The following is a 21,905-nucleotide window of genomic DNA, read 5'->3' as shown; positions in this document are numbered from 1 at the left end:
TGTAGTGTAATGCAATAATATTTTATGTATAGTAATTTTATTTAAAATGAAATAATTAATCTATGATGATTATTGAACATTATAACAATTACTAAATAACTACTACATATTATAAGTGAAAAAAGAAATAATTTTGATATAAAACATGTAGTAGGAAGTCTTTTGACCCCTTTTTTTAATTAAAGACGTCCATTTGATTATTTGTTAAATGTATATATATAATGACAGCCATGCTCTTAGCAAAACTGAAAGCTGAGACACTGAACAACCTTTTAATTAATCTCCAGACTTGAATCATAGAGTGCACAGCGATTTTCTTTAGGATTGCAAACAAGATAGAGAAAGTAAAATTGATCTGTACATAATTTCACAGAAACCAGTATGATGACAAATACAGTGGATCAATCACAACTTTAGTTGGTCACATTGTTAATTAAACTGGAGCAATTGCTCTGATGTCCAACTTTACATTGGGAGATCTCAGCTTATGGCTTAAATATATTTATAACGTTAGCTAAGATCTTTACAGCATGGTAAATAAACTTATTTATGCTCTCCAGCAAACTACATTCCGGCAGTCATCAATCAGGGAACCGATAAAATTCCAAGGGGCTGGTTACACTATACAAATACCTCAACTCACCCAAAACAAATAAAACAAAAAAAGAAAGGTGTTAGTGGTTAGAATCAAGTGAAGCACCAGATCTTGCCTGAGAAATTCTGTTTGCGTAGATGGTCACCAACCGAAGCTGTGTACTACTTAGACCCTCCAGATAAGGTAAAAATGACTTCCCCAATATGATATAGATTTCCACCAAACAGAAAACAACAGCCTGAAAAGTAGTTAATAGAGAAACATGTTACATAATCATCAAGAAAAGTATAATATCAAACATAGGGTATTATTTCTACCCTATTTCCAAACATAACTCTAGAAAACAGCAATGAAAAAATTTATCAAACTCGAAAGTTGTTATGTGAAACTTGAAAATAAAGCAACGATTCAATAGCATTTGATTTGTTTTACTCGGTGCACTGCCTTCTCAGTAGTGTTCTATAAAGAACTCAAGCAAATTCAAAGAATCAGACATTTATACATAAGATCAATTACTAATGAGATTGCCTGTGTACTATTTTATTCCAAGCAGGAACAAAACGAATGGAATTCCAATTTGCCACCTAAAATTCACCTAGCATCACATTTCTATCCCAGAGAAATCATGGTGGCTCAAATCAAGCTTATTTGAACTTTCCTAGCACAAAAGATAACCGTGGTTTAACAGGATAAGCATAAGAACATACCCTTGACATTTTCAAATATTCATAAAGTGCAAATTAAACAATTGTGAAAAATGAAAAGTTTTTGGATAACACTAGGTGATCACTAGATATATAAATAACATGTGAAACGCTTAGAATTTGATAATTCATTACTACAGAATGGATTACAAAATAAGTGCCAACAAAGACTGATAGAATGGTACAATTTAAGATAAGCATGTACCTATACTATAACATAAATCTTTCACTTTCAAATACAATGTCATTTTTGTAAGCAACAAATAGTCATCAGGTTAAAAAGACAAAGTGCAGGTTATATTTTGTTCAGTTTTAACAGTAGGAATATTAGCAGAAGTATTTTTATGCTTTATGGACCCTATTAATTGCATTATTTTTTTTCTTGAAATGTTTTGCTAAGCTGGCCCCACCTAGTGGGAAAAGGTTGGTCGTTGTTGTAGTAGTAAATGTTTTGCTAGCATAGGCATATAGCATAGAAAGGATCATAATTGGCATCAAAAAGAAGGTACACGCAATACACAAGTGGGAAAACCAACCTTTCTCACATCTGGACTTTGGTTTCCGAATGAATCAAATAATGCTGGCAAACATGAAGGCAAATGCTTCATCAAATCTTCTTGAGGAAGCCGCCCAACAAGCTGCAACAGAAAAGACCTGAGTCATTCCTTTGCATTGTTAATTAAATCACTAAAAACAAGAGAGTCAAGCCAGTTAACTTGATCTTATCCTATTACTGAACTATACGGAAGGTAAGTTTGGAAATTGCACCATTAGGTGTGTAATTGCACCAGGACATATGCACAATCACTGTCCCTACCACGATAACTGTGGTATACTTTCTCCTCAAGGCATATTGTTAGTATGCCATGGTCTACAAGATTCCATTAACTATGTGAATACAATTTTCAAGTAGATATCCCTTTTAGCCTAATCGATTCAACTTGTCTACTCATAAAATCTAACATAAGTTTTAAACAAGCTAGCAATATTTTTTGTTGCTCATATTCATCAATGCTAAATAATTGTTTCTAGCTAATGAGTTTATTTCATTTAGTTAGAAATGAATAGAATACAATTTGAGCTGTTACTATAGTATTTTTACACCTAATAAGCTACTTATAAAATAGATCAGCTATTTTGCTAAAATTCTTGGTGATGGAATGACACTGATCAGCTATTTCTTGGACACTGGAATGACACCAGAATAGAACAGAGATTAAAACAAAAAAAATAATGGAATATGATTGGTTTAGATCAGAATAAAAATCTAAACAAAAGGGAAGAAAAGAAAGAAATGCATTTGTGGAGCAGCAGCGAAATATGTTCAGGCGTCAAATATAGGGAGGGATGAGTTAGTCTGACAGATAGGGGGCTAGCAAGTGACTTTATGACATGCACGATTAGTGGGGATGGGGATTAATTAATATGCTATTAATAAAATAACATGCAACACTTTTTCCCTAATACTCTTTAATATAAAAATATGAAATTAAACAATTTACTAATGATACTTAAGTCCATGGGGCTACGGTGCAGTGGAAGGGCATCAAATTGTCACCCAAGCACCAGTAGTTCAATCCCTTGCGCGTTTGTAGGGATTTTTTCTTCAAATGAAACGCACAACCATAGGATGTTGAACTTCTAGACCGCGTGAAGGGCAGGTTGAAAACTTCCATGGGGTCAAGCCCAAGCCGGTCGCCCCAGGTTTGGTGTTACATGGTTGATGGTTCATCATGTTTTTTTCCAATCACTAATAAAAAGTGGGCTCAATGATGTAAAACAGATTGCGTATAATTAAATATTACATAATGATAATGTTATTATAATGAGATTCTTTCTGAGATATTAAAAATTTTCAATTCTGTTTTATTGATGGGAACAAGGGCAATCAGAGAAGGAAAATGAAAAAAGAAGGAAATGAAGTTGAAGAAATGAGCAAAATAATGGAAAAAAAAAAAGAGGAAAAGCTATATTTATTGCATATCGTAACTTTTATATTTTTAGAAAATATGAAATAGTTCATACCACCTTAATTTTTTTAATTGTTTATTAAACTTGAACTGAGGTAGACCACTCAGATCATATCACCGATACAAGTGGCATTCATTGAGTCGATTTACAATTAATCTTGATATTAACAGAAAAATAATATAAAGCATCTTGTATAATTGTTCCCCCAAAGTGGAGTAACATTGCTGCTATTCATGTAGACTACAACATGTTGGTATAGTTGCTTCCTAATGGTGGAGTAACATTGCTGCTATTCATGTAGACTACAACATGTTGGTATAGTTGCTTCCTAATGGTGGAGTAACATTGTTGCTATTCACATAGAATACCAAAAGCAGTCCACGAAGCAAATATTAAGTTGTGGCAAGGAAACAAATAGTTTTATATCAAGATGCTGAGAAGAATGCAATGGAAAGCCAAAACTTAGGTCATAAGATACCTTGGTTAAACAGTTGATACAAATAACAAGACTTTTTTCATCATCGCTGACTAATAGAGGAACTATAACCTGCAGAAAAAGATAAAAGTTGAAAGAAAATGTCTAAACATAGTGATTACTTTACTAGGAAAAATAGTTTCCAAACAAAAATTGTCTAACTTGGTAGTTCATACACTTAGGAATCTGTATGGATCAAAGTGCGTCAAGATAATATTCAGGCATTGGTTTGCTTCATTTGAAACCTGTAAGAAAGCAAAAGGTAAAGCAAAGACAATAAGCTATCGTTTTGTAGAAACTGTTAAGAATAAAATATACATGTATATATATTTAGCCCCTTGCTAATGCTCATGCTACAAGTGGTAAGTTAATCAGACTTGGCACTAAAACGTCTGTACTCAAATTGTAGTAGCACCAACATAAAATATAATCCAGTCACAGTTGATTGGTGAGGCTTGAGCAAGTTTAACAGTCAGCTAGAGCAGGGTCAGTGTTAAGAATGTTGATAGTAGTAACTAGCAATGTTTAAAGTGTCGAGCTATGCCGCTCGAAACCACCGGAATTTACCGTTCTAGTGCGGAAGCAGCACTGCACACGAAATCGACAGTTGCGGGACGCCTCCGCGCCGCCAGAAGCGTCGCAAGACACTTTTGGCGCCACGGGAGGCACCGCCGAAAGCGTTCTGCGATGCTTCCAACGGCGCCGACGCCGACGGAAGCTTCCCGCGACACTTTCGACGCATCTGGAAGCATCCCGAGACGCTTCTGCTAGCATCGAAAGTGTCGCACGATGCCTGCACCAACGTTAGAAGGGTCGCGCGACACCTCCGCCGGCGCCAGAAGTGTTGCGCGATGCCTCGGCCTGCGCGAAAGTGTTGCGCGACGCCTCCGCCACAGCCGAAAGTGTCGCAGGACACTTCTCGCATTGCCTCGTGCCGGTCGTGCGATGATGCCTATTGTTACCGAAAAAGAAAAAAGATTTAATTAATTTAAACAATTCTCAACTGAGGTGTGATATTTTGAATAAACTTTCATAAACCCTAATTAAATTATCACTATAAAATATATTTAAAATTTTTAAAAATATTAATTGATATTATAAAATTCCTTTTTTTACTGTTTTAAATTTTATTTAAAAATTCTAACTCTAAAAAATTCTAATAAATCATATTTATATTCTGATAATTTTTTATTATTATTTTATATTTTTTTAACTGTCTAATTGATATTTTGATTTTTTTTTACAATTTTAAATATATATTATTTAAACTAATAATTAATTAAATGAATAAACAATTAATTTATATAATTATGATGTCTCAATTTTAATTTGAGTTATTAATACATCTTCAAAGAAAACTATATTTAATTATTTTTCCTAACAATATTAAGTTGTTCAAATAACTTATATAAAATCAATATACAATTTATTTTTAAATTATACATAATAAACATATGTATCTAATAATTACTATATATAAATAAAAAATACGAAAACCATATTGGCACGGCGCTATACGATACCGAAACTGTATCGTTCCGATCTGGGACCGAAACCTCGGCACGGGTCGATATTTTAAACCATGGTAACTAGCAAGTATTATTCAATCACTTAACAAGGAACATCTAAAGAAGGAACTAAGGAAGCAGTCATACCTTCACAACATCATCTTTAGACACATGAATCAACTTCTCAGTGACAATATCAATCGAATCTTCCATTTCACTTTTCTGTGAGTGAAAAATGAACAAAGAACAGAAAGAGCAGTTAGATATACAGTTCTTCAATATGAATATATGAAGAATGAAATAGAAAAGGCAAGACCTGGTTGTCAAGCATTCTAACTATCACAGAAAGAGCCAGCTCCTGCACTGAAGGATCTGAATCGTCCAACACATCAAGCACAGCTGCCAAGATCTGATTGAAATACTGCAAGATATGGCATTACACCAAATCTTAAAATGCATATAAACATATCATATTTATTAACAAAAGGAAAATCCATAACAATACTATATTAAATATCATAATACTCAAAACTGCTAAAAAGAACATAGCTAGAATAAAAATCACAAAAAAAAAAAAATCAGCTATTTTGTTTCAATTGTAATCAGAATGATTGGAGTCAGTTGTATTTTTTTCTTGTATGTCATGCAACTAGAAATATCATTACTGTCTCCAAGTCCCACATTAGAGTGTCATTTGAGGGAAGATTTCCTTTGGCATGTAATCCAACAACGATAAAAGTTCCCTAGGCAAAGGTGCACAAGGCACACCACTTCTGCCATGAATAAAAGTCAATGCAGAACAGTCATGTTCATGTCCATTAGCCACCATACCAAAAAGTTACAGTTTAGGGCTTTTTTCAGCTAGGAAGTTTAGTTAGGATGAGGTAATGATGGCATATACATAAATGTTTTATTACAATTTTTTTTCGAAAACATTAAATCCAACATTGATAAAATAAACTACTGTGGTTATTGCAATCTTCATTCTCCACCAATTTATCTCATTTCTAGAGGATTTTGGAAGATTATGAATTCAAAATAAAACAATATGCAGTACATATGGACAAAATGAACACAGAAAAACAGAAAATACATGTCATCCCACCATCATAGTAACATCTAGATGCAAGAAGGCATGATTGGGATTCTTAGTTCAAGTTCCCAGAAAGAGAATCATCAGATCCATGTAGATTGATATTTCTTTGTCTAACACTAGAAAAAAAAAATTTAAGAGCATGGGAACCAGAATCTGTGCAATAAATTACAAGAAATTCCAGAGCATGGTTAACAATATCAGTGCAAGTAGAGGTGTCAATGGCTTAGAAGAAAGGTATGATTTGGTGCCAAATCAGCATACCATGTGTCAGTACAAGGAGGTGTAAGTCATCACCAACAAGAAGGAAGAGAGGAGAATAAGGGAAGAAGACTTAATTAGCTGCCTAGGGTTTTCTTTCTCCCTCCACTCTGGGAGCTTTGCTGTCCACCTCAAGCCTTGTGTCAAAGCTTCATCACAGCCTCCCTCACAAGTTCATTTGCAGATGGAGGTTCATCATGTGATTGAGCAGAGGATTTGACGCTGTTCCAAAGTAGGCATCTCAACAGAACAAGAAGATGAATGAAATTTAAAAAAGTATTGTGCAAAATTTTCTGTCTGCATTATAGACAACGGGAATTGCCCAAAGGGCACCACACCCAAAGTCTGGAATTGACCAAAAGGCACCCCAAAGTTTGAAAATACCCAAAAAGTGTACTTTTTCGCTGTTTTATCCTCTGCTAAATCTGACTCTTGCTCACTTCTCTCCTCTGCATGCAACCTCTCTTCTCTCTTTTGCATGCATGCAATAACTATTGTGGTGCTGATTTTTATTTTTAAAAATCAGCACCACAGCTTAATTACATTAGCACCGTTGATGGTGCTGGTATGCACTATCACAGGCCTGGTTTGATTCAGATCAGGCCCAACGTGGGCCTGATTTCTCAGAGACCAAGACACGTTATAGCTGAAAGTTAGAATAACATTGTAGCACCTCCGGAGAGACCAAAATAAGCAGAGTCCAATTGAAGACAAGTCCGATTGGATCCATGAGGCTGCAAGAAGTTCGACGTTGCCCTCCATTGCTTATTTCGGCGGCCTCTTCAGAGGTGCTACAATGTTATGCTAACTTTCAGCTAGAACGTGGTCCTCGTCTCTGGGAAATCAAGCCCAACGTGGGCATGATCAGAATCAAATCAGTCCCGTGGTAGTGTTGATTCAAATCGTCCGGGCCTGATTTGATTCAGATCAAGCCTTAACAGAGACCAAGACCACATGTGCATCTAATAGTTTTATTACAAATTCTATTAAAGAAAACAAAAAAGATTCTGATTTGATGGGTTGCTGTTGTGGGTGTGGTCGTTCAGTCAGTGAGGAGTTTTCCTTAGGGCAAATATATAAAAAAACTTACCTAAAATTAAGAACATAATTGATGTTCTTGCATGCGTTCTTGATTAGATAACCCTACAATTCTGACTCTGTAATGAAACTATCAAATGCACGTGTGGTCTTGGTCTCCGATTCAGATCAGGACCCCGATTTGAATCAAACCAGGCACGGAGGATCTGAATCAGCAGTACCACGGGCAGATCATGCCCCAACGTGGAGCTCATTTCCCTGAGACCCAGACCACATTCTAGCTGAAAGTTAAAAAAACATTATAACACCTCCGAAGATGCCGAAATAAGCAATGGAGGACACTGTTGGACTCCTTACAGCCTCAAAACCCACAGGACCTGAAATGAATCCAATCAGACCTATCTAGATCCATCAGTGGGTTCTGACCGGAACTGTCTAGATCCATCGGTGGGCTAAGACCGCAAGAAGTCTAACGGTGCCCTCCATTGCTTATTTCGGCATCTCCGAAAGTGTTACAATGTTATACTAACTTTCAGCTAAAATGTGGTCCTGATCTCAGAGAAATCAAGCCCACGTTGGGCATGATCTAAATTAGACCAAGCTCGTGATAGTGCAAACCAGCATGATCAACGGTGCTAATCTAATTAAGTTGTGGTGCTGATTTTTAAAAATTGACACCATAAGAGTTATTGCATGCATGCAAAAGAGAGACAACAAGAGGATAGAGAAAAGAGGTTGCATGCATAGGAGAGAAAAAAGAGGAAAGAAAAGAGAGAAAAAGAAAAGGTCAGATTTGACAGAGGGGTAAAATGGGAAAAAAAGTACTCCTTTTGAGCATTTTCAAACTTTGGGATGTCTTTTGGTCAATTCCAGACTTTGGGTGCGCCCTTTGGGCAATTCCCGTATAGACAAAGGTGTGACCTATTCATGTAAGACTAAAAGCAGAAAGTACACACGCACATAGTTGCTCTGTGGAATTCCCAGAGCAAGCATATTGGTAAGTTAAAGAAATTGTCAACTTTTTACAGAGAATTATATTTCTCTTCCTCCTTAATTTAAAGCTTTATATCTGAAAAGCACAATGGTTGGGGAAAAGATCGGTATTGCAAGAATAAAAATTTCCAACTCTCATAGAAACGTGTATGGTTGTTTGAACAAAAATTACTTCAATCTTAGGATTGACAAATTGGCTTAGTAAATAGCAAAAAAATAAATGGAAAAAAAAATAAAAAAGCTTAATCTCAGTTACTTCATAATCCCCTCTAGACCAGTGCATCAACCTTTCCTCTTCACCTGAAATCATCCTCTTATTTGTCACTTCTCCCTAAAGATTACCTTTCAGGACTCAAAGATCGCGTATACAAGGACAACACGAGGGAACATAAATGGTAAAGAAACATATGCATGTTTTTACCAAAATATTTTATGATATTGGTCATCACACATACCATATAGGTCCATCAGCCAGTGGAAATTCTAAAAATTTGAAAGCACCTTCTTAATCTGAATTCATATTGTTCCTATAACATCTTTCACGTATTACATATCATTAACCTCTATGAATTAACAACCCTGAAATCGCATGCCATTAGGATTTTACTTTCCTAAGTATGGTACACAATTTGAGCAAAAAAAAAAAAATCACCTGATAGGGAGAAATAATTTGTATGGACCCAGTTCAGAATAATTGTAGGGGATGGGAAACAAGAACTATCAGAATATAGAACAACAGTATCTACCTTTGCCCAGACAGAACTATCATTCTTTAATGAAACTTCAGCCAGCTGTTGCAAGGTGTCACGTTTCTCTGAACTTGAGTTCGCATCATTTACATTGCAAATCTTGAGACAAAAAGGAAGTTAAATTGACCTAAATTAGATATCGCAGATGCATATATTAATCGCCCTAAGTTGCAGTTTTGCTCAAGTTTTAATGATAAGACCAAAAAGAAGGGAAAAACATGAAAATTACAACATCATCTATGCATACCTGATGAAGAAGTTGTGGAATGCTAGGTCCCATATCTCCTTCTATGTTAGATTTTAAAAAATTAAGATTATTATGATTCAGTTCAGGATCTCCATAAATTTCACTTCCACCATTCATATCAATGGCTTTGTGTTCATCAGAACTGGCTAGTTCACTCATGTCTAGATGCAGAGTTAACAGAGAACTTTCATGCTCAATATTATAATTTGTTTTCTGTGAGGAATTAGTCACCAACCCATCTTGAGATGAAGGATCACAAGCACAAGCATCAACATTCTGAGAAGGATGATGAGACTCATCAGAAGTTGCATGAATGGTGTAAGTATCAAACTGCATCGATTGCTGGGTTGAACTCAACTTCTTCCCAACCTCACCATCAACTGAACTAGTTGAGTAATTTGCACAATAAAAACCTTTCTTTGAAGCTCCAACATAGTCTTCCTCAGCAGAAGTTCCAACATTTGACTGGTCATGGAAAGATTTTGGACGCTGACGTTCTTTCTTATTCTGCAAGTAGTTCATTAACTCGACCTCTATACGAGGTGTATATTGCTTAAGTTTTCGTCTTAACAAGTTCTGTTCTTCAACAGAAAGACTCAAAATGAAATTCAAGACTCCAATTGCATCAAAATGGGAATAAACTGATATGATGCAAGATGTGGATGTTTCCTTCAATCTTACATTTTTGTCATTTGCCAAAGGCAATAACTTAGCAAGCCATAGCTTAAGAAATCCATTGTTACTATAACCATCAGAGTTTATTGTATGTTTATTAAAGGAATTATTTGCAAACTGAATGACAGCCAATTTTGCTTTAGGAGATCTCTGCTCATCAAGAGAGCGGACAAGAGCAGGAAGAAGAGAATCCATATTGTATGTCTTGCCAATTATCTCAATTGTTGCAGAACATGGTTGCCTTACAAGTTCCTTTGGATCAATTAATCTAGCAAAAATATGGGGCAAGGTTCTTTCAAGATAATTCTCAAAAGGCTTTTTGCAAGCTGGAATAATTTCAGCAAGGGTGATAAATGCTGCCTGTGCAACTTTATGGTGAGGGTCATCTAAATATCGAAAAAATAACTTCATAACCTTCTCAAAATTCTGTGTGACTTCCAAAACACCTTTTGGGCCTTGCTGCAACAAACTCCAGAGGTAATTGAATGCAGAAACCCTTGCTACCCAATCTGAACTGGGGTTTAGTCCCTCATTAAGTGTCTCACCAAGGGTGGTTGGACCATCTATATAGCTAGGCATTTCACTTGCTAGGATTTGACCATCATCCAAACTATTTCTAGCATTTGCCACGGCCTTTCCAGTCACCTGCTTTCTTAGAAGAGGCCGCTGAAAGTTGGGGACATAAGGATTCTGTGAATCCCTATAGCTAGAATCCTTAGATGGTGTCTCCAGATAATGTTTATCAGTTTGGATACTTGGAAGTCGCCTAGATAACCTGTGATCAACATTATTTTCGCTACCACTTCCATCTTGCAACCTTTCAGATGACCATTTCAAATGTGATGAAGACAAAGAAGTCAGGGAAGCAGGTGTTGCATGACTGAGGAAAGAGAGTTTTGATGGATCTCTAGATAATTGAACCTGACTGACTAAGTCAGACATATTTAAACCACCGTTCCTGTTACTAGCTTTTCTAATGCTTGCAATGGTTGAATCACCCAATAGCGAACTTTGCACAGAAAAAGAACTTGAGGAAACACTAGTAGCAAGTGGTGTATCCCGGGTAGATAGAGTATTAACACCTGCACTAGGGGGAAGATGAGGTAAGATAACTCAGCTTTTGCAATTTTGACAAACAGAGAAAAGTTAAACAAAGTGAATCTAGATCTCACTAAAAGTAAACTATAAACCATTATGCAATAGTTAAATTCAAAGGTCAGCATCTCAAGGATACCTAGGTCCAAGCTTGTGGAGCGTGCAGTAGCAAAATTTTGCTTGTCAGACATGCCAATACCTTTCAGTAAACTCTCAATAGCTAGCACCTTCTGTTTGCTTGCATGAAGCACACTTTCTAGGCTTCTCTCTGAATTTTTACCAAGTGATTTGGATTTTGGCACAAGGCTAGTCCCTGAAGAAATAACTGAACTCTTATCCATTGCAACAATTGCAGAGGTACCATATCCAGGCATGCATATACTCGTGGATTGAGATGGAGCACGAGAAAATTGCGCTCCCCTTTCACGAAGGGAAGGAGAAGAATATCGTTTGTGCATTCCTCCATTCTCTTCATTCAATAACTGGAAATTGTTACAGTGTGCAGAAATCAGATATGCCAAAAATAAGTTTGTTACTAAATATCGCAATCAGATAGTACTAAAAAAACAGTCACAAAATGAAAAGAGAACTCGCACCCTCTGTATGACAGGATCAAATGATACGAAAAGGCACCTAGACCTCTCTGGCCAAGTTTTTGTAAACATCCGGTAGCATGTTCGAGCAGTTGATCGCACCTAGAGGGAGAGATAATGGAAGCCAGTCAAGGAACCACATCAAAGGGCGAATTGTAAAGTGCCAACAACCATAACTAGTGCAGTAACTAGTAACTGATGACATGAAGCTTGTTGCAAACTAATTGCAATAGATCTCCAAACTAGACAAATATAACCTAGGGTGTGAAGTTCAAAGTTTATCTGTCTAGAATCTGATTAATTCATCAACAAAAGAGAAATTCAGTTAGGCCGGGAAGTTTAATTTGGGTCTCCAATAGGTCCATGAAGTCCCAATGATGGTGTAACTGTTAGTCTTAAACTTTAGCAAGCCATCACAAACTCGTCCAGTGTTGTTAAAAGAACAATGCATAAGCCTAGAGGCTCACCTGTGTGAAGCAAGCAGTTTATAATCTATGAATTATAAATTCATTTAATGTTTCATTCTCATCATGTAAAACGTAAAGCTCCAGAACAAGGAGACCGATGTATAAAAATTTATGGATAGAGCCTTCAACCTATTAGGATGATCTCTAGAACATTTTAGCAATTATATTGGTCTTTCACCTTTGGTCATGCATTAACCACTTCAATGAGTGTTATATGTTAGACCCAAAAAGTTTGAGCAACCTTTGGCAGTCGTGCATGTGTTAGAGCATGTACACAAGCAAGTCTCTTTATCACAGAATAGGAAAGTGCAAGAGTGAGCAATTAGAGGATGGGTCCAACCATGCTCATTGATTGGTGTTCACATGTTACCAGTAGCATGTGGATTCTGGTTACGAGTTGTTCATTTCATTTCTTGCAGCAGATATAATAGAATCTTTTTGGCTTCTTGTCATAATTTTTCCTCTTCTATCTTATTATGTTAAGCTTATGATCATTAAATTATTTTTTAGGAAAGTAGTCAGTGAACACAATAACTGCTGGACAATAGAGTTGCTCCCACTTGGTATGGTTGAAGCAGACAACTTTATTGCTTGATATGTGTGATATAAGGCTGATTTCAAGAGATTTTCCATCTCAATTCCCTGTCGGAACTGTGCATATTGCCTCTATGGAAATACCTACCTTCAACTGAGAGGTCATTCCGAGCAAGGGATTACTCTAAGGATGTGTTTGGTTGGGAGTTATCCTTGATAATCTTGGTTATCCATCTAAGGTTATCAACAAAAACTCAATTTGGTTTAGGTAATCGATGATTCTCAAGTAATGTTTCATGCCCGACACGTCAGTAACAGGGGCATGCAACCCGGAATCTGAAAATCTTGGAAAATTGAAGTTTTTCTTAATTCCGAGGTTAACAATTTTTTTTTATTAAAAATACCCTCCGATAAAATAAAAACATAAAAAAATAGAACAAAATAGAAAAAAAATGTAAAAAAAAATAATAATAAACATAAAGTTATTTAAAAAATAAAAAAATAAAAAATGTTAAAAAATTAGAAAAAAATGTAAAAAAATAAACAAACGTACAAAATTGAAAAAAATAGAAAAATGTAAAAACAATATTGAAAAAATTAAATAAAACCTAAAAAATTAAAAAACATAAAAAATAAAAAATAGAAATAATATTAAAAAAATAAAAAACTTAAAAAACTTAAAAAATAAAAAAATAGAAAAAACGTCAAAAAATTTAAAAATATATAAAAATTTTAAAAACTATTTTTTAAAATATATATATATATAAATATAAAAACTTAAAAAATAATAAAAATAAAAATATAAAAAATAAAAAAAAAACGTAAAAAAAAAAAAAAAGTAAAAATATTAAGATAGGTTATTGATTAAAACATTCAAACAATTACATTTTTGTTGCATTACCTAGGTTGAACCAAACAACATTTGGTTATGTTTTATTCCCCATAACCTTGGTTATGTGATTACCTGGTAATCATATAACCAAGGTTATATATGATAACTTGAACCAAACACACACTAAAGGCTTTTGTATGACTGTGGAATGACTGTTTTACCACTTAACAAAGCCAGTTGAAAAATCAAATACAATAATTTACCTCACTCATTGCATCTGCTATACAACACTTGATTAGATCTTCATATAAATCAGCAGAACGTTGAATTTCTGGAGCATCAGCCCAGTACTCCAGTATCAGAAGTGCATATTCACAACACCTAGTAAAGAAAAACATGAAATTTCAAAGAACAAAAAGGTACATACAGGCAGTCTGCGATCGCTACTCACCTGGCCCGAAGAACAGCACTCTTGTCATTCTTTGCAGCATCAGCTATCCGAGGGAGAACACGGGCAACTTTGCAGTTTCGCAACATCTGAGGCAATCACATATTAGCAGGAGTATAAATGAAGAATCAGTCTCCTAGTTAAACTGGTCATATATGAAAATTTTAATCATGCATCATACTGTTTTAATGCAATTATCTGCAGACTCTGCAATCACAAGAACAGTTATCACAACAAGCTTCATAAGTGCCTGAAATGATTCATTAAGCAATAGTCACATCTGTTATAAAGCCAACTCTATGGTACACCAAGGGAATTACCGGAATGAAGATCTCAGCACAATATTCAAAATCACCCAGTAGCTCTTTTGATAGTAAGCTCAACAAATGGCATGCCTAGATAAGAAATAAAATGAGAAAATTATCTTATCCGATCTTTGGCTTGATGTAGCAAAATTTCAATAACGAGCACAAACTATCGATTTATGGTTTAACAATTTAAGTCAAGTCAAACTGCGGATGAATCATCATCAAACAATTGCAAGAAAGTGCAAGCCAAAGAAACATGGAATTTGGCTATGCTGTGTTCACATGGAGAAATGGGAGGAAATTGAAGTGGCGTAAAGTTTAGTTGGCCGAGAGAAATGAATTTAACACAATTAGGATTTTCAAATCTAATTGAAATTTTTAATATTGTCTAAGTCATTTAAAATTTTATAATTTGTTACTATTTCTAGAAAAGTATTTGGAATTTTGTAAAAAGTTATTTAGTCTTTAGGAAAATTCAAATTTTTATTGACATATACTAAGTTTGATTTTACGAAAATTGAGTCATTGCCATTTTAGAAAAATGAGGATCCCATGTATGATGATAGTTTTTGAATTAATAATATTTACTTTTTGATTCTCTTTGTGTGAGTTTTTTTTCTCTTGCTGAGAGTTTATTCTCATGGTGGGCTTTTATTTTCCCTTTGTAAGATATTTTTCCCCTTTCATTTCATCAATTTCATCTCATTTTGGGTGGTATGCCAGTTTGATTTTGGTGTTGCATCAATTGGTATCAGAGTCCTAGTGATTCAATCTTGTTACTAGTTACCTTACCCTTTAAGTCTCCTTCATCTTTAAGTTTCAATATCACTCTCATCCACACTCTTTCCACTACTATTCTCCTTTGATTAGATTCTAACAAGACTCTCACATCCTCACCTTATCTTCTTGCATTGTTAACCTCCCAACCAAAAAACAAAAAAACCTGAAAAAAAAAAATAAAAATTATTGTAATTGTGCTATTAAAAAAATAAAAAACATAGTTGCAAAAACAAACTCTTGCGTGTCACCCCCTTCCCTCCACCACTCTTCTACGTCACCCATCATCTCCACCTTCCAGCTGACACCTCCTTTACTAGCTAAATTCTCGATCAATGCTCTCATCGCCACTAACATCTTCCTTGTTTTCTACTTCAACAACCTCATCTTCACCCACTATCCATCTATCCTATAACCATGTCTCTACTTCCCTTGCAATTCTCAATGCCCTTGATTACGCATAGGATTCACTATCATTGTCATTCCCTTCCAAACAACAATGATGCCATTGAGAGCTAAGCCTTTTGTCCGCATACATAAAACTTGGCTCCTTTCTGATGCCTTCTCTATTAGCGACGACTATCGCAGCTACCACAACAGCCACCTCCAGCGCAAAGGTTGCTTTGCAAGCATCATTAAACTGCGAGAGAGGGATTGTTGAAGACCATCTCTATAGAGTATCAATTCTACCTCAAAGTTAATCTCTTGCATCCACTGCTCTTAAAGCCCACCAACCTCACCAAATACCTTATCGGAGTACTCATCAGAGCATGCCATCTCCAAATGTGGCATTGCATGCTGCCATTGTACCCACATATCACTTAGTGCCTTTGTCAAACTAGAAGAGGTTTCAGGTTCTAATTTGACTATTTTGGACCTTAGCCTAATTTTTTTATAAATTTACATTTTAGTCCTAAGATAAGAAACAGTAATAAACAACAATAACAAAGGGGAAAAAAGAAAGTTGTGTTGGGATCTATTTTGAGACTTGAATCTAATTCAAAGGTTTTAATCCAACACAAGTTTGTGAAAAAAAAACAAAGAGAACACTAAGCATTATCTACTAATCATCATTAGACTAGGCTCGCTTCACTTTTATATAATTGCTATCTCTCTTTAAAAAATATTTTGATTATTTAATTTCAGTAAACTCTCAATAGCTAGCACCTTCTGTTTGCTTGCATGAAGCACACTTTCTAGGCTTCTCTCTGAATTTTTACCAAGTGATTTGGATTTTGGCACAAGGCTAGTCCCTGAAGAAATAACTGAACTCTTATCCATTGCAACAATTGCAGAGGTACCATATCCAGGCATGCATATACTCGTGGATTGAGATGGAGCACGAGAAAATTGCGCTCCCCTTTCACGAAGGGAAGGAGAAGAATATCGTTTGTGCATTCCTCCATTCTCTTCATTCAATAACTGGAAATTGTTACAGTGTGCAGAAATCAGATATGCCAAAAATAAGTTTGTTACTAAATATCACAATCAGATAGTACTAAAAAAACAGTCACAAAATGAAAAGAGAACTCGCACCCTCTGTATGACAGGATCAAATGATACGAAAAGGCACCTAGACCTCTCTGGCCAAGTTTTTGTAAACATCCGGTAGCATGTTCGAGCAGTTGATCGCACCTAGAGGGAGAGATAATGGAAGCCAGTCAAGGAACCACATCAAAGGGCGAATTGTAAAGTGCCAACAACCATAACTAGTGCAGTAACTAGTAACTGATGACATGAAGCTTGTTGCAAACTAATTGCAATAGATCTCCAAACTAGACAAATATAACCTAGGGTGTGAAGTTCAAAGTTTATCTGTCTAGAATCTGATTAATTCATCAACAAAAGAGAAATTCAGTTAGGCCGGGAAGTTTAATTTGGGTCTCCAATAGGTCCATGAAGTCCCAATGATGGTGTAACTGTTAGTCTTAAACTTTAGCAAGCCATCACAAACTCGTCCAGTGTTGTTAAAAGAACAATGCATAAGCCTAGAGGCTCACCTGTGTGAAGCAAGCAGTTTATAATCTATGAATTATAAATTCATTTAATGTTTCATTCTCATCATGTAAAACGTAAAGCTCCAGAACAAGGAGACCGATGTATAAAAATTTATGGATAGGGCCTTCAACCTATTAGGATGATCTCTAGAACATTTTAGCAATTATATTGGTCTTTCACCTTTGGTCATGCATTAACCACTTCAATGAGTGTTATATGTTAGACCCAAAAAGTTTGAGCAACCTTTGGCAGTCGTGCATGTGTTAGAGCATGTACACAAGCAAGTCTCTTTATCACAGAATAGGAAAGTGCAAGAGTGAGCAATTAGAGGATGGGTCCAACCATGCTCATTGATTGGTGTTCACATGTTACCAGTAGCATGTGGATTCTGGTTACGAGTTGTTCATTTCATTTCTTGCAGCAGATATAATAGAATCTTTTTGGCTTCTTGTCATAATTTTTCCTCTTCTATCTTATTATGTTAAGCTTATGATCATTAAATTATTTTTTAGGAAAGTAGTCAGTGAACACAATAACTGCTGGACAATAGAGTTGCTCCCACTTGGTATGGTTGAAGCAGACAACTTTATTGCTTGATATGTGTGATATAAGGCTGATTTCAAGAGATTTTCCATCTCAATTCCCTGTCGGAACTGTGCATATTGCCTCTATGGAAATACCTACCTTCAACTGAGAGGTCATTCCGAGCAAGGGATTACTCTAAGGATGTGTTTGGTTGGGAGTTATCCTTGATAATCTTGGTTATCCATCTAAGGTTATCAACAAAAACTCAATTTGGTTTAGGTAATCGATGATTCTCAAGTAATGTTTCATGCCCGACACGTCAGTAACAGGGGCATGCAACCCGGAATCTGAAAATCTTGGAAAATTGAAGTTTTTCTTAATTCCGAGGTTAACAATTTTTTTTTATTAAAAATACCCTCCGATAAAATAAAAACATAAAAAAATAGAACAAAATAGAAAAAAAATGTAAAAAAAAATAATAATAAACATAAAGTTATTTAAAAAATAAAAAAATAAAAAATGTTAAAAAATTAGAAAAAAATGTAAAAAAATAAACAAACGTACAAAATTGAAAAAAATAGAAAAATGTAAAAACAATATTGAAAAAATTAAATAAAACCTAAAAAATTAAAAAACATAAAAAATAAAAAATAGAAATAATATTAAAAAAATAAAAAACTTAAAAAACTTAAAAAATAAAAAAATAGAAAAAACGTCAAAAAATTTAAAAATATATAAAAATTTTAAAAACTATTTTTTAAAATATATATATATATAAATATAAAAACTTAAAAAATAATAAAAATAAAAATATAAAAAATAAAAAAAAAACGTAAAAAAAGAAAAAATAAAAAAAAAAAAAAAAAACACATAAACAATAAAGAAAAAGTTATTATTATGTATAGTTGATTTTGTAACTCAGGGTAACACAGTAAAAATATTAAGATAGGTTATTCATTAAAACTTTCAAACAAATAAATTTTTGTTGCATTACCTAGGTTGAACCAAACAACATTTGGTTATGTTTTATTCCCCATAACCTTGGTTATGTGATTACCTGGTAATCATATAACCAAGGTTATATATGATAACTTGAACCAAACACACACTAAAGGCTTTTGTATGACTGTGGAATGACTGTTTTACCACTTAACAAAGCCAGTTGAAAAATCAAATACAATAATTTACCTCACTCATTGCATCTGCTATACAACACTTGATTAGATCTTCATATAAATCAGCAGAACGTTGAATTTCTGGAGCATCAGCCCAGTACTCCAGTATCAGAAGTGCATATTCACAACACCTAGTAAAGAAAAACATGAAATTTCAAAGAACAAAAAGGTACATACAGGCAGTCTGCGATCGCTACTCACCTGGCCCGAAGAACAGCACTCTTGTCATTCTTTGCAGCATCAGCTATCCGAGGGAGAACACGGGCAACTTTGCAGTTTCGCAACATCTGAGGCAATCACATATTAGCAGGAGTATAAATGAAGAATCAGTCTCCTAGTTAAACTGGTCATATATGAAAATTTTAATCATGCATCATACTGTTTTAATGCAATTATCTGCAGACTCTGCAATCACAAGAACAGTTATCACAACAAGCTTCATAAGTGCCTGAAATGATTCATTAAGCAATAGTCACATCTGTTATAAAGCCAACTCTATGGTACACCAAGGGAATTACCGGAATGAAGATCTCAGCACAATATTCAAAATCACCCAGTAGCTCTTTTGATAGTAAGCTCAACAAATGGCATGCCTAGATAAGAAATAAAATGAGAAAATTATCTTATCCGATCTTTGGCTTGATGTAGCAAAATTTCAATAACGAGCACAAACTATCGATTTATGGTTTAACAATTTAAGTCAAGTCAAACTGCGGATGAATCATCATCAAACAATTGCAAGAAAGTGCAAGCCAAAGAAACATGGAATTTGGCTATGCTGTGTTCACATGGAGAAATGGGAGGAAATTGAAGTGGCGTAAAGTTTAGTTGGCCGAGAGAAATGAATTTAACACAATTAGGATTTCCAAATCTAATTGAAATTTTTAATATTGTCTAAGTCATTTAAAATTTTATAATTTGTTACTATTTCTAGAAAAGTATTTGGAATTTTGTAAAAAGTTATTTAGTCTTTAGGAAAATTCAAATTTTTATTGACATATACTAAGTTTGATTTTACGAAAATTGAGTCATTGCCATTTTAGAAAAATGAGGATCCCATGTATGATGATAGTTTTTGAATTAATAATATTTACTTTTTGATTCTCTTTGTGTGAGTTTTTTTTCTCTTGCTGAGAGTTTATTCTCATGGTGGGCTTTTATTTTCCCTTTGTAAGATATTTTTCCCCTTTCATTTCATCAATTTCATCTCATTTTGGGTGGTATGCCAGTTTGATTTTGGTGTTGCATCAATTGGTATCAGAGTCCTAGTGATTCAATCTTGTTACTAGTTACCTTACCCTTTAAGTCTCCTTCATCTTTAAGTTTCAATATCACTCTCATCCACACTCTTTCCACTACTATTCTCCTTTGATTAGATTCTATCAAGACTCTCACATCCTCACCTTATCTTCTTGCATTGTTAACCTCCCAACCAAAAAACAAAAAAACCTGAAAATAAAAAATAAAAAATATTGTAATTGTGCTATTAAAAAAATAAAAAACATAGTTGCAAAAAGCCAAAAACAAACTCTTGCGTGTCACCCCCTTCCCTCCACCACTCTTCTACGTCACCCACCATCTCCACCTTCCAGCTGACACCTCCTTTACTAGCTAAATTCTCGATCAATGCTCTCATCGCCACTAACATCTTCCTTGTTTTCTACTTCAACAACCTCATCTTCGCCCACTATCCATCTATCCTATAACCATGTCTCTACTTCCCTTGCAATTCTCAATGCCCTTGATTACGCATAGGATTCACTATCATTGTCATTCCCTTCCAAACAACAATGATGCCATTGAGAGCTAAGCCTTTTGTCCGCATACATAAAACTTGGCTCCTTTCTGATGCCTTCTCTATTAGCGACGACTATCGCAGCTACCACAACAGCCACCTCCAGCGCAAAGGTTGCTTTGCAAGCATCATTAAACTGCGAGAGAGGGATTGTTGAAGACCATCTCTATAGAGTATCAATTCTACCTCAAAGTTAATCTCTTGCATCCACTGCTCTTAAAGCCCACCAACCTCACCAAATACCTTATCGGAGTACTCATCAGAGCATGCCATCTCCAAATGTGGCATTGCATGCTGCCATTGTACCCACATATCACTTAGTGCCTTTGTCAAACTAGAAGAGGTTTCAGGTTCTAATTTGACTATTTTGGACCTTAGCCTAATTTTTTTATAAATTTACATTTTAGTCCTAAGATAAGAAACAGTAATAAACAACAATAACAAAGGGGAAAAAAGAAAGTTGTGTTGGGATCTATTTTGAGACTTGAATCTAATTCAAAGGTTTTAATCCAACACAAGTTTGTGAAAAAAAAACAAAGAGAACACTAAGCATTATCTACTAATCATCATTAGACTAGGCTCGCTTCACTTTTATATAATTGCTATCTCTCTTTAAAAAATATTTTGATTATTTAATTGGTAATTTTAAATTACTCACATTTATTTTTATTACTATTTTCACATATTATAACTGATATGTTGCGCACAGCACACTGCGTGACAGTGCGCGCACAGCATATCAAGTGTGTTTTTCTTTCTTTTTTTTTTTAATCTTTCAACTGTTTTTTTTTTGTATTTTTGGATTTAGGATTTGGGGTATAGTATTAGGCTAAAAAAAATATTTTTATTTTATTTTTTTTAAGCTTTGAGTTTACGGTATAGTATTTAGGATAAAAAAAACATTTTTAAAAATTTTATTTTAAGCTTTGGGTTTAATGTTTAGAGTTTGGTATAGTATTTAAGTTAAAAAATATATATATTTTTTAACCTTTGGGTTTAGGATTTAAGATATAGTATTTAGGATGTTTTTTTTTTGGGTTTTTTAGCCC

General features: G+C 34.7%; 1 protein-coding gene across 1 annotated transcript in view; it reads right to left on the bottom strand.

Moving 5' to 3' along the window:
- Positions 1-336: 336 nt before the first annotated feature.
- Positions 337-21,905, bottom strand: part of LOC122010103 (CLIP-associated protein-like) — a 45,122-nt gene continuing 23,553 nt past the window's right edge. The window contains exons 8-21 of the mRNA XM_042566506.1: positions 19,580-19,654; positions 19,441-19,509; positions 19,263-19,348; positions 19,075-19,192; positions 16,900-16,998; positions 11,544-11,886; positions 9,635-11,391; positions 9,385-9,486; positions 5,570-5,674; positions 5,401-5,475; positions 3,922-3,990; positions 3,749-3,817; positions 1,836-1,937; positions 337-833 (exon numbers count right to left, since the gene is read on the bottom strand). Coding sequence (XP_042422440.1) covers positions 675-833; positions 1,836-1,937; positions 3,749-3,817; positions 3,922-3,990; positions 5,401-5,475; positions 5,570-5,674; positions 9,385-9,486; positions 9,635-11,391; positions 11,544-11,886; positions 16,900-16,998; positions 19,075-19,192; positions 19,263-19,348; positions 19,441-19,509; positions 19,580-19,654 — 3,228 coding nt within the window. The 3' untranslated portion in view covers positions 337-674. The remainder of the gene's footprint in view (positions 834-1,835; positions 1,938-3,748; positions 3,818-3,921; positions 3,991-5,400; positions 5,476-5,569; positions 5,675-9,384; positions 9,487-9,634; positions 11,392-11,543; positions 11,887-16,899; positions 16,999-19,074; positions 19,193-19,262; positions 19,349-19,440; positions 19,510-19,579; positions 19,655-21,905) is intronic.

The sequence above is a fragment of the Zingiber officinale genome, chromosome 8A, assembly GCF_018446385.1.
Source record: "Zingiber officinale cultivar Zhangliang chromosome 8A, Zo_v1.1, whole genome shotgun sequence".
NCBI lineage: Eukaryota > Viridiplantae > Streptophyta > Magnoliopsida > Zingiberales > Zingiberaceae > Zingiber > Zingiber officinale.
This window is presented reverse-complemented; position numbering and strand designations above follow the sequence as displayed.